At 41.1% G+C, this 17055-nt stretch overlaps 1 protein-coding gene across 3 annotated transcripts in view; it reads left to right on the forward strand.

Moving 5' to 3' along the window:
* Positions 1-17055, forward strand: part of arhgap42b (Rho GTPase activating protein 42b) — a 117816-nt gene that overhangs the window by 79316 nt on the left and 21445 nt on the right. For all 3 annotated transcript variants that reach the window (XM_080772342.1, XM_080772343.1, XM_080772344.1), the window contains 9 exons: positions 1692-1796; positions 3412-3541; positions 4485-4585; positions 5814-5923; positions 11513-11591; positions 13733-13772; positions 14701-14763; positions 15650-15724; positions 16862-16946. In XM_080772342.1, coding sequence (XP_080628468.1) covers positions 1692-1796; positions 3412-3541; positions 4485-4585; positions 5814-5923; positions 11513-11591; positions 13733-13772; positions 14701-14763; positions 15650-15724; positions 16862-16946 — 788 coding nt within the window. The remainder of the gene's footprint in view (positions 1-1691; positions 1797-3411; positions 3542-4484; positions 4586-5813; positions 5924-11512; positions 11592-13732; positions 13773-14700; positions 14764-15649; positions 15725-16861; positions 16947-17055) is intronic.

The following is a 17055-nucleotide window of genomic DNA, read 5'->3' on the forward strand; positions in this document are numbered from 1 at the left end:
CAATAGTTCATACTGCTGAATCAGAAAGTGGTACAATTACGTTACAGTGCGCACAAACGTTTGAATTTCAGGACATCAATATTTTTGGAAGCCAAATTTTATGAATGCCATTTTTTTAATTAAAATAGGGAAAAACCTAAACTCCAAATATCTATTCCTAATTTTCTTTTCTTCTTTTTTTTCCTTCTAATTATTATTATTATTTATTTTTACATTTATAGGTTTTTGTGTACACGAACCACAGCGGCTATGGCCGATGTATACAGCCAAATTTCCGTACCCCACTGTGCGGCCCGTGGAGGCGTGAACATTCAAGGGGCTGACTCTACATTCTTATTGTTACCATAAAACAAACATGGTCCTCTCCTCACATGGTCTATTTCTCAAATTCTTCTATACTTGGGACAATTGGTCCTAGTGACGCATGCATGCACAGACAAACATTAACATGCTAAATGTGCGTGCAGTTATGGAGAGGGTGTAGTCAATGCTAGCGTGTTTAGTAAATGAGTTAACAGGAAGCATTAACCTCTCAGGTATTCAGGGCTGTATTTTACGTGTCTTAAGTACCAGGTCTTATTCCCTAACTTGAGTAAACTAAAGACCTGGATCAATGCCATTTGGCTATTCTGAGTGGCCAAAGAGCATTGATCACGCCTCCAGGTCTTTAGTTTACTCAAGTTAGGTAATAAGACCTGGTACTTAAGACACGCAAAATACAGCCCTACAGTGTCTAAGAACATGAGTAGGAAGCCAAGTACCCCCCACCCCGATGAGCATGTAGATTTGACTGACCGACACTCTGGTCTTCCAGATACATGGAGATAAATGGACATTCAAGGTTTCTGCCCAACAACAACTTTATTTGTTACACGGAACAAATAAAGTGTGTTACACAGAATATTTGATCAATCAATATTCATTATTTACCCATTCACCCCACACACATGATGTACACGAAAAAAGGTTTTATTTAGTTGACTTTGTTATGGTTATGGTGCCACTTCTTCTAACCACTTTATCCATTTATACGAATACAGCTAAATGGAGAGTTGGTAACCAAATGGACCCTTATACTGTAGATCTTTAACTCTTGAGAGCGTAAAATGAAACCCCTTGTGGGTCCATTTGGTTAATTATGCTCTCAACAGTTAAATTGAATTAATTGTTCAAACACCTGCATTACTTAACTTAGTTTACAAGAAGTCTACACAATTAGAGAATGTAGAAGAATTGTTATTTTGATCAATGTTTGCCTGTCCTATGGTTGTATGGTACCAACATCAATACTGCATGGAATTGTGGACCAAATCTATACACAATATTCTACGTCTTGGGTCTGAGTGGCTAGATCTCAGCAACCGGTGGTCCGTGGCTCGAATGCTGAATAAAGAATGGGCCTTTATGAAAAAGGTTGAAAATGACTGCTTAACACTAGCATGACTGAAGTAAAATGAGACACAAGTAGCATGTGCTTAAATTCATATTTAGAAAATGTTTCAGATGTCAAAAAACTGTCAGATGATGGAATGGTGATGGGTGATGATGGTCATGGAAGGGGAACCTTCTGAACGCTTCATGGGCAAAGATAATAAACTTCAAAATCTAAGGTCAAAATGACCTCATGACGACAGTTGCTTTTGGTGTTGTTCCATCTCCAGTGTGTAAATGTGTGTTCCCTTCATTCACAGCTGCTGGCCTTTCTGCAGGGTCTGTTCACCTTCTACCACGAGGGCTATGAGCTGGCCCAGGAGTTTGAACCCTACAAGCAGCAGCTGCAGTTCAACCTGCAGAACGTAAGTCACATAAAGCACTGCTTCCCAAACCTGTTATAGCTCCAGGCCCAAGAGTGAGACGTGATATCTCCTCCCCAGGAACCAAACTAGTGAAAATATCATACTAGATTGGCTATTTTCTCTTCTTCTTCTTGAATTTGAGAAAAAAAATCTAAAAAAGAATGGAAGAATTATAAATCTGTTCACCTTCTACCACGAGAGCTATGAGCCAGACAGTGGCCTTGTGGTTAGAGTGTGCGACCTGAAACTGGGAGTTCGGGGGTTCGATCTCCGGCCGGGTCATGCCAAAGACTAAAAATGGGACCCAATGCCTCCCTGCTTGGCACTCAGCATCAAGGCTTGGATTGGGGGTTAAATCAACTAATGATTCCCATGCAAGCGCGGCACACCAGATGGGTCAAATGCGGAGAACAGTTACTGTTACTGCGGTAACGTGTGTGACTAATCGTACGACTTTGACTTTAACTAAATGAACATACATAACATAATGTAACCCACCAAATCATACCTTGGTTTCATCCACTTTCAACATGGCATCCCTATTTTGGGCATGTCATTATATTGTAAAAATAATAACATATATTTTAATTTAATCTTTCAGAAAGTTTTTAAAATAGTGAAAATAGCCGATCTACAAGCTCACATCGTCACAACATGTGTGCTAGTAGATCGGCTATTATTTTTGTACGAGATGTAGAGCATGTGTAATCAGATCCCCCTCCTGGAATATCATTCCAGTACAACAAGCAACTGTATTTACAAATGGATCGCGGGGAGAGAGAGCAAATGAGAATGTGTGCCGCAGCAGCACATGAGATCAATATTCCTCCAGACGTGTTGAGTTGCAGGCTATTTAATGGCTGCTCTTGTCAAAAAACCCAGTTCGTAGCCCACAGTAAAACTGCCTCGCCTCCTATCACTGCAACCTTGCCACTCGCAAGCCTGCAGGGACACATCCCCACTTTTTTTTATTGTTTGTTTGATTTCTCTCCCCATTTTTGATCAATACTGAGACATCAGACCACGTATATACCTCTTCTGCTCTGAGGGAGGCTGTTGCTGAAACGTGTGTTAGAAAAACCCCAATAAAAACTAAATTTAAATTGCAACTAAGCCAGTCTTGCATCTTGTATTTTGGAGTGGTGCTTTTTCCACGTTGGTGGTTTGGTTTATTATAGTTACGTTGTATTTATAGCTGAGCACCCACTGCCTTATCCAGAGGAAGCACACCTGCTTTTCTTTCTTTACCAATATACCTCTTCAGTTCTGTGAGCTTGCAGATCAGCTATTTTCAAGTTGTGGAAATTCACTTTTTTTTCACCAATAGACTACTATGCAATGTTTATTTTTCTTTGCGTCGAACCAAAGTTCCAGGACTGGCTCATGGTTGTGGGTCGGGGATGATTCCAGGACTGGCTCATGGTTGTGGGTCGGGGCTGATTCCAGGACTGGCTCATGGTTGTGGGTCGGGGCTGATTCCAGGACTGGCTCATGGTTGTGGGTCGGGGCTGATTCCAGGACTGGCTCATGGTTGTGGGTCGGGGATGATTCCAGGACTGGCTCATGGTTGTGGGTCGGGGCTGATTCCAGGGTGTTTGTGTGTTTTGTCATGCAGACGAGGAACAACTTTGTCAGCACCAAGCAGGAGGTGGAGAAGCTGATGCAGAGGATCAGATCTGCGGACCAGGACTATAAACCTCCAGGCCGCTGGTCCATGGAGGGCTTCCTCTATGTCCAGGAGAAACGTGAGTGTCTTGCTGACAGTCCAGGGCCCTGTCCCTGCCCCTTCTCACTGCTAACCACACACGCACGCGCGCACACACACACACACGCTCAACAGCGGCGCTTCTTCCCAAGAATCCCAACATGCACCGATCACATGATCGGCAGTAAGGGTGAAGCTGTGGCAACCACGCATGCGCAGTAAGGTATATGAGTACATATACTACCGTTTTTGCGCAACCCGCAATGCAGAGAGAGGGGGTCTCCCCCCCTCTCTCTCGCCGAATCTATATATTACATTTTTCTGTATCCTTTATTTGTCTGAGAATTCCACTATTCTACTGTGCTCTCTCTCTCTCTCTCTCTCTCTCTCTCTCTCTCTCTCACTAACTCACTAAAAGCATTGCGGTTGCAAGTTGAGCTTGCGGATCAAGGAGAGTGCCACGCACGCTCTCTCTCTCTCTCTCTCTCTCTCTCTCTCTCTCACGATTTTCTGACATGATAGTAGCCTATACTGTTTCCCATGTCGGACTATTGTCCCGTCTAACTTATGGTTTTCGGACTATTGCTAGAATTTTTGTCTGGGTAATGACATGTCGGACCATTGGAGAAAAAATCCGGAATTTGGGACAATGGTCCGACGGATTTGTCGGACTATTGCCTGTTGAATTATTGGGATGTCGGAAAAGCGTGCGCACCCCGAGCAGGGGGGCTAGGACATACACACAGACATTTCTTCATACTGACATTTTTTTTATTAGTTTAGATAAAATACACATTAACCACTTATACTCTATGTGTATATCTATGTGTATTAGATTAACTATTATGCTGTACGCTACTTGTACTTTTACTCAAGTAAAATTTTTAATGGAGGCTTGGAGTTACTTGTGTAACTGTGTATTTTTACATGAAGGTATTTTTTACTTAAGTAAATACCTCTCCCTCCGCTGGTGTGTTGTGCAGGTCCTCTGGGATGCACGTGGACACGTCACTACTGCACTTACGAGAAGGACACCAAGACCTTCACCATGAGCAACACTGACAACAAGTCCTCCACCAAACAGGTGCCGTACAACCGGGCAGTGGTTTTCAACCAGCGATGGAGAGTTGGTAACCAAATGGACCCTTCTTAGATCTTTAACTCTTGAGAGCGTAAAATGAAACCAGATGGACCCGTATGGGTCCATCTGGTTTAATTATTGTCTGGTTTAATTATCTGGTTTAATAATCGTCAAACATCTTCATTATTTAATTTACAAGTCTACCAATTAGAGAATTGTTTTTTTTATCAATGTTTGCCTGTTATCACTCCTATGGTAGCAACATCTATACAGCATGGAATTGTGGACAAAATCTTATTCCAACGACAACTAAATCTAAAATGTTTTGCGTCTGAGAGACTAAATCTCATCAAAATGGTGGTTCGTGGCTCAAATGCAGAATAATTAATGGGCCGTGATATGAAAAGAGTTGAAAACCATTGCTTCAGGGGGTTGGCTATTTCAGTGCTTCGCAAACCTTTTCATCCCCTTCTAAAATGTTTTGTGCCAGCAACTCCCAGAGGAGAAAATTTATACAATTTGTATGATGCATAAAGAACAAATGCATGACGTTACTCATTGCTATTGACAGTTCAGTAATGGCAGTGGTGGGAAGTAACTAAGTACATTTACTTAACTGTACTGTACTGTACAATTTTGAGGTCTTATTTTTTTACTTTACTTGAGTATTTTCAATTTCCAATACTTATACTTCTACTCCACTACATCTCAGATCCAACTACATTTATTTGACAAATGTATTTTGTTTATTTATTTACTTTGTAGATTTTGATTATTACAAAACACTTAAACTGCAAGCTTCCAATGCATTGTGAGCTTGTGGATTTATTTTCAAAAAATGTATACATTTTAAAACTTATGAAATTGGTCATTCTGCATAATGAGTACTTTTACTCAAGTACATGTACTTTCTGTTCATTAAAAGCTTGAGAGACTCCTGTTACTGAACAAACAGTAGCCATTTATATCGGCATAATTTTACCTTTAAATTAACACAACTTGCCACTTCCCCCATGCACTGGATTTGCTTTTAGTTTCCATACTGACAAGAGATTCTGGCCTTCAGCAGAGCTTCCATTTCTACACAGTTATGAAGGTCCTCGAAAAGAAAACAAAAGCAGCTGGTGTAAACACTAGCTGTCAAATGTTGAGTTTTAGAGTAGGATCCTGAAATAACGTCTTCACCTCCACGTGTGTGTGTGTGTTGCTTTGTGTCTGTGTGTATTTTTAGAACGGTCTGGTCATGAGCCCTGCCGAGATGTTCAAGCTGAAGTCGTGCATTCGGAGGAAAACAGACTCCATTGACAAGCGCTTCTGCTTTGATATAGAAGTCATGGAAAGGTCTGTGTCTACTCAAATGTACCCTGTCATTGTCTTCTTGTTATTGTCACTTATATGGACTGAAAACAGTTAAATGGGAACGTAATTCAACCAGAGTGAACTTTGAAGTGAATGAAAACACAATATGAATTCATTTGAAAGAGCATTTTTGGCACAGAGTTTGACTGAACTGATCTGATCTATTGCCGTTTTGCTGAGTCATTCCTCCCACAGACTGACTGTATATATCAAACCATCCGTTGCAAAGATTAGTTTGTCTATTATCATCTGTTATGTTGTGTTGTGTTCTGAATGATGAACAGAGCAGAAATAGAGCAGAAATAAATACTATCATTAAACGTAGTGGATTTTTAAGACATTGCGTATCTGCTCTACCAGATACGTCAACTTATATATAATATATATATACCGTATACAGTTTTTGTAAATAATAGGTCATGCTAGCAGAGATACTGTATCTGGCAGAGGGGGAAATGCTAGCATAGAGCACTCTAGGATGACAAACAGTTTCAGTTCCTTATTTTGCGTGTCCAGGTCTTATGACTTAACTTAAGACCTGGAGGCGTGGCCAATGCTGTTTAGCTATTTTGAGTGGCCAAACAGCATTGGCCACACATACAGCTCTTAAGTTAAAGGAGAATTCCGCCCTAGCCATTTTTTTACTCAATTCTATTGGTAATGTGTGTTAAAAATAAAAGAAATAGATGCTGGCCCTTTTAGAAAAAAGTAGGCAGGCCTTACGCTAGTTCTATAATAATAATAATAAACTTTATTTATATACCACCTTTCATACATAAAATGCAACCCAAAGTGCTTCACATAATAACAAGCAGCGAAATGCCGGAAAACTAAAAAGCAGGTCAATACAAGACAAAATATATACAAATTAGCAAATAAAAATAGCAATACAAAAAGAAAAAATCTGAACATTGAATATGATCACAAGATAAATCTAAACAAATGCCAAGTTGAAAAAATTACCTATCAAAGGAAAATAAAAAGTGCCATTATGTGTGAGTTGAAACACACTCTACACAAAAAGCTTGTCAGCAAATCTGTGATGCAGGTTTCTCTGCAACTAGATAATAGTAGATATAATGACTGAATCTTATTTTATTTTGTTGCAGTGAAAACTGAAAAGCAACAGTGACATATAGTACACACAATCAAAGAATGTCACTATCATCATGTAGAAACCTCATCTCCATATTTGAACTTTAACGTGTCTGTTTTGCTTGTCGATCTTTTTTTTTAATCCTGAAAAGTAACAGTTTTGGACATGAGGTTTCCACCCAACAGAGACGTTATGCTTATTGGCTATTTGAAGTCTTTGAACGCAGTTTTTATATAAGACACTCTCCTGCCTTTCTTTTGTTCTCCTTTTGGAAGCACGTGTTCATAGGGTAATTATCTCTAATTAGTTTGAGAATAGACTGCGTTTGAACACAGCAGAGCCGTTTTTATTTTTTCAGATTTAACAGCCCCCAAAAGTAAACTTGTTGAATAGGAACAATAAGCTTTCATCGTTCACCTGAATATGCGTTCCTTTTGTGTTTTCAGCTCTTTGTGTTTTCCGCACATGTTTACTCGCTCTACCCAATATACCCCCCCCCCCCCTTTTTATTATTGTTGTTGTTGTTGTCTGTGCCATTCCTCCAAACAGGCAGGTTTCTGTTTTTTTGTTTTCTTTGTGAAAACCATTTTTGTTAGGGATGCACGATATTGAAGTTTTGGCCTATATCTGATTATTTGCAGATACATAATGCATCACAAAGTGTCCTGTAGGAAACAACACAGTTACTGTGATTCTGGGTGCACATTGTAGAATTCTAATTTCTAATTCTTATTACCTTACTTATTGTATTATGCTCATACTGGCAGCTACAGAGATTTCAGGCTACCTTTTAATTTTCAATGTGACTGACTGTGTAGCTTAGCTTTGTCTATCTGTGTATCTGCCAGTGTGAACGCAGCATTAGACCTATTGATGCACATACTTCAAACAATGTAGTTTTTCTTTTTCCAACTTGTTGCCCCTTTGAAAGCTGCACATGCAAACAAATATTATTAAAAATGTTTGGGGGATATTTATTGGTTTGATACCGATATTTGTATTTTATTTATTTAGGTCGATATTGTCGATAACGGTATCTGGCAGATATATCGGTGCATCCCTAATTTTGGTCTCTCCCATTGCTTAGAAACGACATCTGTCGTGGAACACTTTTCAGACCACTTCAGTTTTTCTGTAAAGTCCGGTATGTGAACGTTCCAAGCGCCTGCATGTCCCGCCACCGCATGTGTGCTTTCCTTCCTAATCATTCTACATCCACTAGTAGTTGTTCTTTTTTAACACCCTCACCAAATCAGACAACCCTCATTCCAGAGCCGTCATTTTGGGGGATCCCAGGGAACGGTACTGTAATGAACCATTCACATTTAATCCCTTAAACCACATCATCCGTATTCTGCGGAAAACATTTAGCAGAAAATAGCCGATCGACAAGCTATTTAATCTAGAGAAAAAGGCCACTAGTACAGAGCCGCTCAACAAGGTATACCGGGATTTTATCTCAAATTCAGTTATTTTATGCATCATTTGTCTCCACCTGAACGTTTTACTGATTAATCAGATTTTAGATCAAATCTCAATCCATGTCCGTCCATCTGCAAAGTTTTCTTGTCTACAGCCATGCATTCAATCTGGTGTCGCCTATGATGACCCAATGTCATCACAGGCGTGCATTTTCACACATTTTAATGTGTATTCTTTAAAAAAAAGTAAATTACAAATAAGATTTCCCTGAAATGACACGTATGCCTCAGTCAATGCAGGCCAACATGTCCACACAGTACTCTTCTAATAACATTCCCACTTCCACAGTCTCTCAAATGAAATCATTGATTTTTTTTGGTGGGGGGGACAATTGAATAATAAGATCAATTTACCACTGACTGAGGCATTTGACTGATTTTGGGCGAGCCTGCCTGGAGGCATATTGGTGGGGGGGGGGGGGGGGACATTAATAATTGATTGCCGAGTCCGTTCTGCCAAAGATTGATGTGCAAATTGAAAGCCTTGCAAATCAAGACTCCACCACCAACACCCGGGAAAGAGGAAATGGGCTGAATTGATCACGATGTATAATTTATGAGGCCGAGGCACCTGCACATTACGGCAGCCCAGGCCTGCCTGCCTGCCTGCCTGCTGGGATGCTTAGGAGGCACAGTAGCGGATTCGCACTTTGCAGTGCCTTCTTTTTCTCTTGATTTCTGAACCTGCGAGGGTGGTAGGGCCTCTCACCCCTAGACCCCACCCTCCCACACCACTGCCACAACCCACACCCCAGTTGAACTCTTCTGCTGAGCACGGACATTGACTCCAGTTTTTTTTTTACCTTGCAGTGTGAAAGTCATTTATCTTCCCGCTGATGCCCCAAGGTGCTTGTTCTAAACCGCAAGGACAATGTGGGACCAAGGCTTCCAGTCAGCTTCTTAGCTCATCCATTCATCCTCATTATTTTTTTCTTTTTTAAGCGGTGGCCGGCCGGCCCTCCTCCTCCTGTAGACCCTGGAACGGGGCCAGAAAACCAAACACCGACACCACTGTCCTCCCTGCTCTTTAAAAAGCAACACGAATAGCGTTCCACGCGCCTCGCTCTCTGCTACAGTAACTATACTGCTGCTGCTCATGTTGTGTCAACATTTGAACAGCAAGCACTTCAGAGCTGAATCTAGAGTAGTATACCGCTGGGTGATGTGACTTGACTTCAAAACAAGAGGTTGATATGACTTCAATTTCAATCAATATCACTATTGGTTTTGCTCAGCTAGAAAGCTGATCTACAGGCTTGCAAATTCTCGACAATTGGGTGTTAATTGTCCCACTAAAGCAGGTGAACAGGGGTGAAATAAATTGGGTGTTGATACAATAGAATATGTTTTCAGTTACTGCATTTTCTATTTCTCAACATTCTTGATAGCAATGTTTAGTTGTAAATATACATTGTGTGTTTGTTTACAATTGCCTAGCCTGGCCCAGCCAGCGTGCTTTCTGGTCTAAAGGGGCGGGTAGCGCATTTCTCATGCACTGGATAATATTGGTTCACCGATCACCCTACTGCTAATCAATACTACTGCTATGCTAGCATTTCAACAGAAAACACTTTTGAAGTCATCACTATCATTTGATGTCGAGCAGAAATACTATTCAGTCATACTAGTGTGTCACTATATCTTCACTATTCTATTTTATTTTATTTTGTATATAGTACTGTAACAAAGGGACGGGCTTTGGACATGTATAGTTTCCACCCGACAGTGACAATATACAGTAACAGCAACACTGATTTATAATCAGCCCTCAGATAACACTCCAAAGCCATTATCAGGGACAACAGACAGTCCATCCGTGCATGGTATTATCTTAGCGACGGGATGCAACACTGGTGATGCTGTAGATTAGAGAGGTGATGTGGTTCTGTGGGTGTGTTGTTGGCGTGACGCATAATGAAGGAAGCACTCTGGAATCAAGCATGGCAGCATGCCTCATTTTCTGGGTTTTAATTGGAAGGGGGGGGTGTAATCACAGAGGCAACAGGAGAGCACAGTTTGAAGCAGGAGCGTTTTGACACCGTCTATTTTAGTTCCATCGCCATCCATATGGGCCGTCGTGGTGTGGTGTAGTAGTTTAGTGCGGAGTGGTGTGGTCTGGGTCAGAGTTTAAGACTTGTTTTATCAGCTGAGAACCGAAAAATTCAAATTTAATTTGATCATTGATGTCTTCCCAACTGTTAATTGTGAATTAACCACTTAACCCATTAAGACCTGAGGCTGATTCTACCTACAAAATATGACTTCTAAATCACTACCGGTAGTTCTCACACTTGATGTTGAAATGTTTGAATAGCCAATGACATAGATGCTTTCCTGGTTTTAATTGTGATAATAGCTGATCTAGCTTGTAGCTCTATACTGCCTCTCCCTGGTCAGCTGGGGCACCTGATGGAGGGGAAAGGAAGTGGTTGGAATAATGTGTTCCTTCCACACGCTACACCCTACCGGGGAAACTCCCCCCTGCCAGGTGATTAGAAGCGGTCTGCTCATTCCTCATGCATTGAAAGAAGCATGAGCTCAGTTCGGGGCTCTTCCCAGGTTGGCAGAGGGAGAGTAGCACCCAGGATTACAGTTTAGGCAATTGGCACCGGTGGGTGAAAGAATGGGTTTCAGAATTGTGGGATAAAAATTAACTGTAGACCAGTGATTCTCAAACCTTTTCAAGTCAAGGACGCCCAAATGATTACGGTATATATTTGGCCGCGGACTCCCATCTGAAAATATTTTGTGCCATTAATATACTAGTAGCCTATATATGGATTAAATGATTATGACGCTATATTAGCTACTTTTGCTGGTGACACCCTGGAACCCCTCCAAGGACCCCTAGGGGTCCCCAGACCCCCTGGAACCCCTCCAAGGACCCCTGGGGGTCCCCAGACCCCACTTTGGAAAGCACTGCTGTAGACGGTATCATCCTGAGGCTGTGGTCCCTGCCTCAGACCTGCTCTCTTTTCTCTGAACTCCTTCCAGGCACGGCATCGTCACGTTGCAGGCACTGTCAGAGTCCAACAGGAGACTGTGGCTGGAGGCCATGGATGGAAAAGAGCCGGTAAGAAGCTGTCTGTCTCTGTCTCTGTCTCTGTCTCTCTGTCTCTCTCTCTTCTCCTTAATCTTCAGCCAGATCTTTGTTGGAAGAGCTTTAGGCCCTCATTTATCAACCGTGCGTACGCCAAAATATGGGTGCACGCCAAAATTACCGAAATTTTCGGCATTTACCATTTCCGCCAAAGCTTGAAATTTAACTTGAGTAGGACAAAAAGTCACATCTGGTCGGGAGCTGTCGTATGCTTTGTCCTCGGCTGTTTTTCTGTCGTACACAACTGCTGACATGCTGTCACAGGCATCTAAGCATATGTTTTCACTCCTAAAATGTTAATATAAAACTATGTATATACATGTAAAAAAAAGTAAAAGAGAGATTTCCAACTTTACAAGTAATTAAATTCGCGAAATTAAAAACAATATAACATTGTTTACAATGTATTAGTTTGTGCTTAATCTAGTGCTTTACTGGCCTTGTTATGCGAGCACACTTGTGAGATGATTTGGGAGCGCATGCGGCATGACATCAGATGCCTATATCACTGTACTGTCTGTGAGTGATATTATAAAAAAAAGGCATAAATGGACTGCACGCCTTTATTTCCAAGTGACAATGACAAGCATATACAGCTTGCCTATTTGCAATTGTAGCAGGCTATAGGCGTAAGGGGCTTAATCATTCAACATTTAAATAAGTGCTTTGACAGTTCAGATAAAAGCAAGATCATTTTAGGGGGTCGGAAGGACGGGACCGCGGCGTGCGTCGCCAACACATGCCAGCACACATGCAACCGGCAAGCCTTCATCCATAGGTTTATGATTCGTTCATCAATGATCAAATCACTACAACGTTGATTATGACTGCCTTGACGACATGATAGCCTATCTCTCATGCAGGCATCATTGACACTCACCCACAGGACTTATCACAGCAGTCTCACGCCTTCGCCGTGCACTGCGCACATAAAATTAATATAGGCCAGCCTACAAACGTATTCCATTCATGGCGATGCGATGTCGATGTTTCATGTAGGTGCGTGCGTGCGTGTATGACAGCAAGGCAAGCGAGGTGAGAGGGGAACAGACAGTGTAGTCCTACAACTTTATTTAATTCATGCAGGTGTTCGTTCTTTATTTATTTAACAACACACCAGTTAGTTGGGCAGGGCTTGCAAGTTGCGTGTGCGTGCGTCTGTGTGTGTGTCTATGAGAGAGGGGGGTGAGGCGGGCAGCAAGGCACGGGAGAACCTTTTTTTCCCCCCTGCATCCAGGGTTTCCAGGACATATTGCATGTGTTCATGTCGTAAAAACGAGGGCGAGGCTTGATTTCATAGGGTGTGCCAGATAGATTTCAGCCGTCACATTTATTAACGTCAGAACGAAATCAAGGAAGGATCAGCTGTTTGCGATCACTTTATAAATGCCGTGGCGACGTGGGTATTCTACGAAACCTGCACTCGAATCTGTGGCAGATTTTACACTCAATTGATAAATGAGGGCCTTAGAATGGTGTTTTGAGGAGGACAAAAGTTGCCAGGAAATGAATCACATGACACTGACGCCCCCTTGTGGGCGTCTTCAAGATAGGTCCAGGGTACATCTTTCTGAGAAGAGAGCAAGACATTTAGGCCGATACTACAAATGTATTCTCAGTCCTAAAAGATATATGTTGCTATATCAGTGCTGCTCAAACTATTTCATGTCAAGGACCCCCAACAGTATGTATTTGACCGCAGACAAGCAAAAGCTAAGATTGGAGTAAAAGTTTTCACTTTAAAATAATAATATATTCAGGGATTTTCACAAAGCTTCTATATCTGATATTTTTGAATAGCCAAAGTATAAAATAATGCTGGAAAGGAGGCGTCTGACTTTCTATGTATATGGTTAGACAGGTATGAGGGTATTGAGAGCACTGTCCCCTTTGACTATCTTAACTAGCAATCCCATTGAAGTGCAGAGGACAAATATCACATACGTGCAAAATATACAGCGGCAAAAACACCCCAAGTCGTGGGGACGAAATGATTATCATGTAGCCTACTGTATTATTGTTGAAAAGAACAGTGGGCCTCATTCCTCTGATTTCAGTATTCCCACAAAGCTCGATCATGTATAGGCAGTGAACCTTATTCTTATTCTTTTCAGATTTACAACCTCCCAGCCATACTGAGCAAGAAGGAAGAGAGTAAGTTTTTTCACATTCCATGGCCTCATTTTATTTCAACATTACATCAACATTGACTTGAGTAAAAGTACAAACGTATTGGCATCAAAGTCATTAAGCAGAATGTACCATTTCCAAGTTTCAAAATGTATGAAAATCTTTTGAAAATGGCCATTTACAAATATAACTATTAACTAAAGTTTTCATATAGGCCTAATTGTAGTAAAGTAAAAAGTACAGCATTTCACTCTGAGATGTAGTGGAGTAGAAGAAAATGCATTTTCTGTTTGTTTAATAAAGAGCTGTAGAGACGTGGTAGACTGATGTAGTTTTAATCAGAATATAGAGCTAACACTTATTTTAACCAAAGAAAATCGCTTACCTTCATGTAATGTAAGGTATACATGATTACTGATTAGAACGTGCACGGTACATCATTATCTGACATCAATTTATCCGTCAACTTCATCTTTATTGCCATAATTTACAATTTAGGCATTTAGCCTAAATAATAATGGCTATAAGGGTGCTGTAGCAATTTGTAGCAGTTGTAGGAATATCAGGCCTTAAACGTCGACTGTTCAAGCATGTTCTAATCATGTACACTTTACATTCCTTCTGACCATTTTACAAATATTTTAGTCATATTAGAATAGAGCTTTTACCCTTAAAAATATATTTACATTTTTACACTCTTGCCCACTCTTCCTTAGTGCTCACTCTTCCTGTATCCTTGTCGAGTAGATTTAGCTGTACATGTACAGTAGCTACCCACCGCGGTGTTTGAAGATGTGCCCACTCAGATGACGTAATGCTGCTTGCAGTATCAAATTGTTGAGTAGGATTAGTCAGAGGGAGATGCATATTATTCCATTTCCTGTGGCGTTGCGTGTGGCATACAGTACTTGACATTTCTACCCCCCCTTTTCTCCTCATCTCCTGTTTGCAGCGTTCCTTAATGAAGCAGGCTTTAATTTTGTGAGGAAATGCATTGACCTAGTGGAGATGAGAGGTGAGGCACGCAAGCTACAGTATGTAGTAGTATATCATTGCTGTTGGGCAGAAACCTCTTATCTTCATATTCTAACTTGTGTTGTGTTTTTTTTTCTTTTCTTTTTTTTTTTTTTGTTGCACAACGTCCTACTGGATCATACTACAGTGTCACAAAAAGCATCAAAACGTTGCTGTTTTGTAATTAGAATGCTCCACCCAATGATATTGTTGCTGTTGGGTGGAAACCCCATATGTCCAAAACTGTTATGTTTCATGACAATTCCAAAGTAGCAAAACATAGCAGATCTAATACTTGTAGATCTGCTATTTTTGATAATTTTGTATATGTTTGTGTGGCAAGTATGAAACACTGAAAGAAACTAACTAAAACGCCAGGTTCTGGGCCGAGGTAAATAATAGAAAAGAAAATAAGGTCTGCACACTGGACTGAGCTCCAAAGCTTAAATATTTATTCTTTACACCAAAGTGGACATGACGTTTCGAGCCTCACGGCTGATGCAGAGCTGTGAGCCTTGAAACATCATGTCCCCTTTGGTGTAAAGATAAATATTTAAGCTTTGGAGCTTAGAAAATGATAGGATATACAGTAGTATAGTGTAAATGTATCAGCCTTCAACCAATCCGTAAGCATTCATACTTGCAGACTGATCCACAATGTGATATATTTTTTACGATCTGCATAGGAGCGTCATGCCTTTCGGTCTTGATACAAATAAGCATAGTACATCTATATTAATTAAGAAGTCACCGAAATACAAAACACAATTTTGGAATGTGTGGAGAGTATGATTTCAGAAATACAGTACAGAGAATGTCATGGGAACAGTGGTTTTGGGGGTTGAAAATAGCTAGATTAAAGTGTCCTTTACATCTTTGACTTTTAGGTTTAAACACAAAGGGACTGTACAGAATTGGAGGCGTCAACTCCAAGGTGCAGAAGCTGATGGCCACCGTATTTTGTAAGTATAACCTCAACGCGTCTCTTCATACCGCATTGCGAGCTTGTAGATTGTCTACTTTCACTACGTATTAATTATTAATATGTATTGTTTTTATGGAATTTCTTAGATTTGTTTGTTTGTTTTAAAATGTATAGTACTTGAAATTTATTTTTGGAATGGTCAGGGGCTGATTAACTAATTCATTCAACAGCCTAACCTTGTGTTTTAGAGAGAGTGGAGCTGTACTATGTGAGGATAGAGCTCCTCCTTGTGGCGGGACAGTGTAGTACGTGTGCGCATGTGGCACAGTCATAAACACATTGCACAAACATTAAGTCTGAATGGCAAAAATAAAAGGAAAACTCAACAAAGCACATGGAAACTGATTTTTAATCACCAGACTTCATTCGCATTCTTAAATGTGTGTGGAATCTGATTTCTAACGATGGACACGTGTGTTTTTTTTAGACAGATGCTTTTTTTTTAGACAGATGCTAGGTTGGTTTACCTAGGAGTGAGGACCCTAGTTTGAGGCACAACACTGTCTCTACAGTTTGTAAATACATCAAAGATGTGATAATAATACATTTCTAATGGATAAACCCTTTGCCTGGAAGAGAGGTCATCTCTTATAGTTTTTCAACCCTTAACCAGTAACCACACAACACTCCAGTCAGCTGTGATTGGCCAAATCACTGCCCCTCTCATCCAGGCTTCCAGCTATTGTACTCTTATCTTATGCCAGAGCCAACAGGAGGCTCTCTCTGCCTTAATGGTGTGTCCTTTCTCCCTGCCTAGGGGTCCTCCTACGTCTCACCAGACTGTTCGTCTGTGCAGTGTGTATGCGTCCGTCCTTGTCCACGCTTGGCCATAATTGTGTGTATTTCGAGTCAAGTTTGTTTGTTTGAGCCTTCCCTGCTGTGTCACTGTCCTTGTAGTTGCCGTTGAAACTGTCCCAGTGAGTGTCTCTTCCTTCCCTCTTCTCGGGAGACGTTGGGCTATTGTTGGCATGCATCACATATCCCTCACCCTACATTATATGCATGTGATTACCTAGCTTGTTGTAAGTCGCTCTCGATAAGGGCATCTGCTAAATGCCAAAATTGTGTGTAATTGTAAGATGTGGATCCCTGTGCACTCGTTCGTTTCCAACAGCAACCAAAGCGGCCGTGGACATCGACCTGGATCCGGAGACGTGGGACAACAAGACCATCACCAGCGGCCTGAAGAATTACCTGAGGTCAGCTCGCCCCCATTGTGTGTGTGTGTGTGTGTGTGTGTGTGTGTGTGTGTGTGTGTGTGTGTGTGTGTGTGTGTGTGTGTGTGTGTGTGTGTGTGTGTGTGTGTGT

The sequence above is a fragment of the Protomyctophum bolini genome (genome assembly GCF_963924005.1).
Source record: "Protomyctophum bolini genome assembly, chromosome: 9".
NCBI classification, from domain to species: domain Eukaryota; kingdom Metazoa; phylum Chordata; class Actinopteri; order Myctophiformes; family Myctophidae; genus Protomyctophum; species Protomyctophum bolini.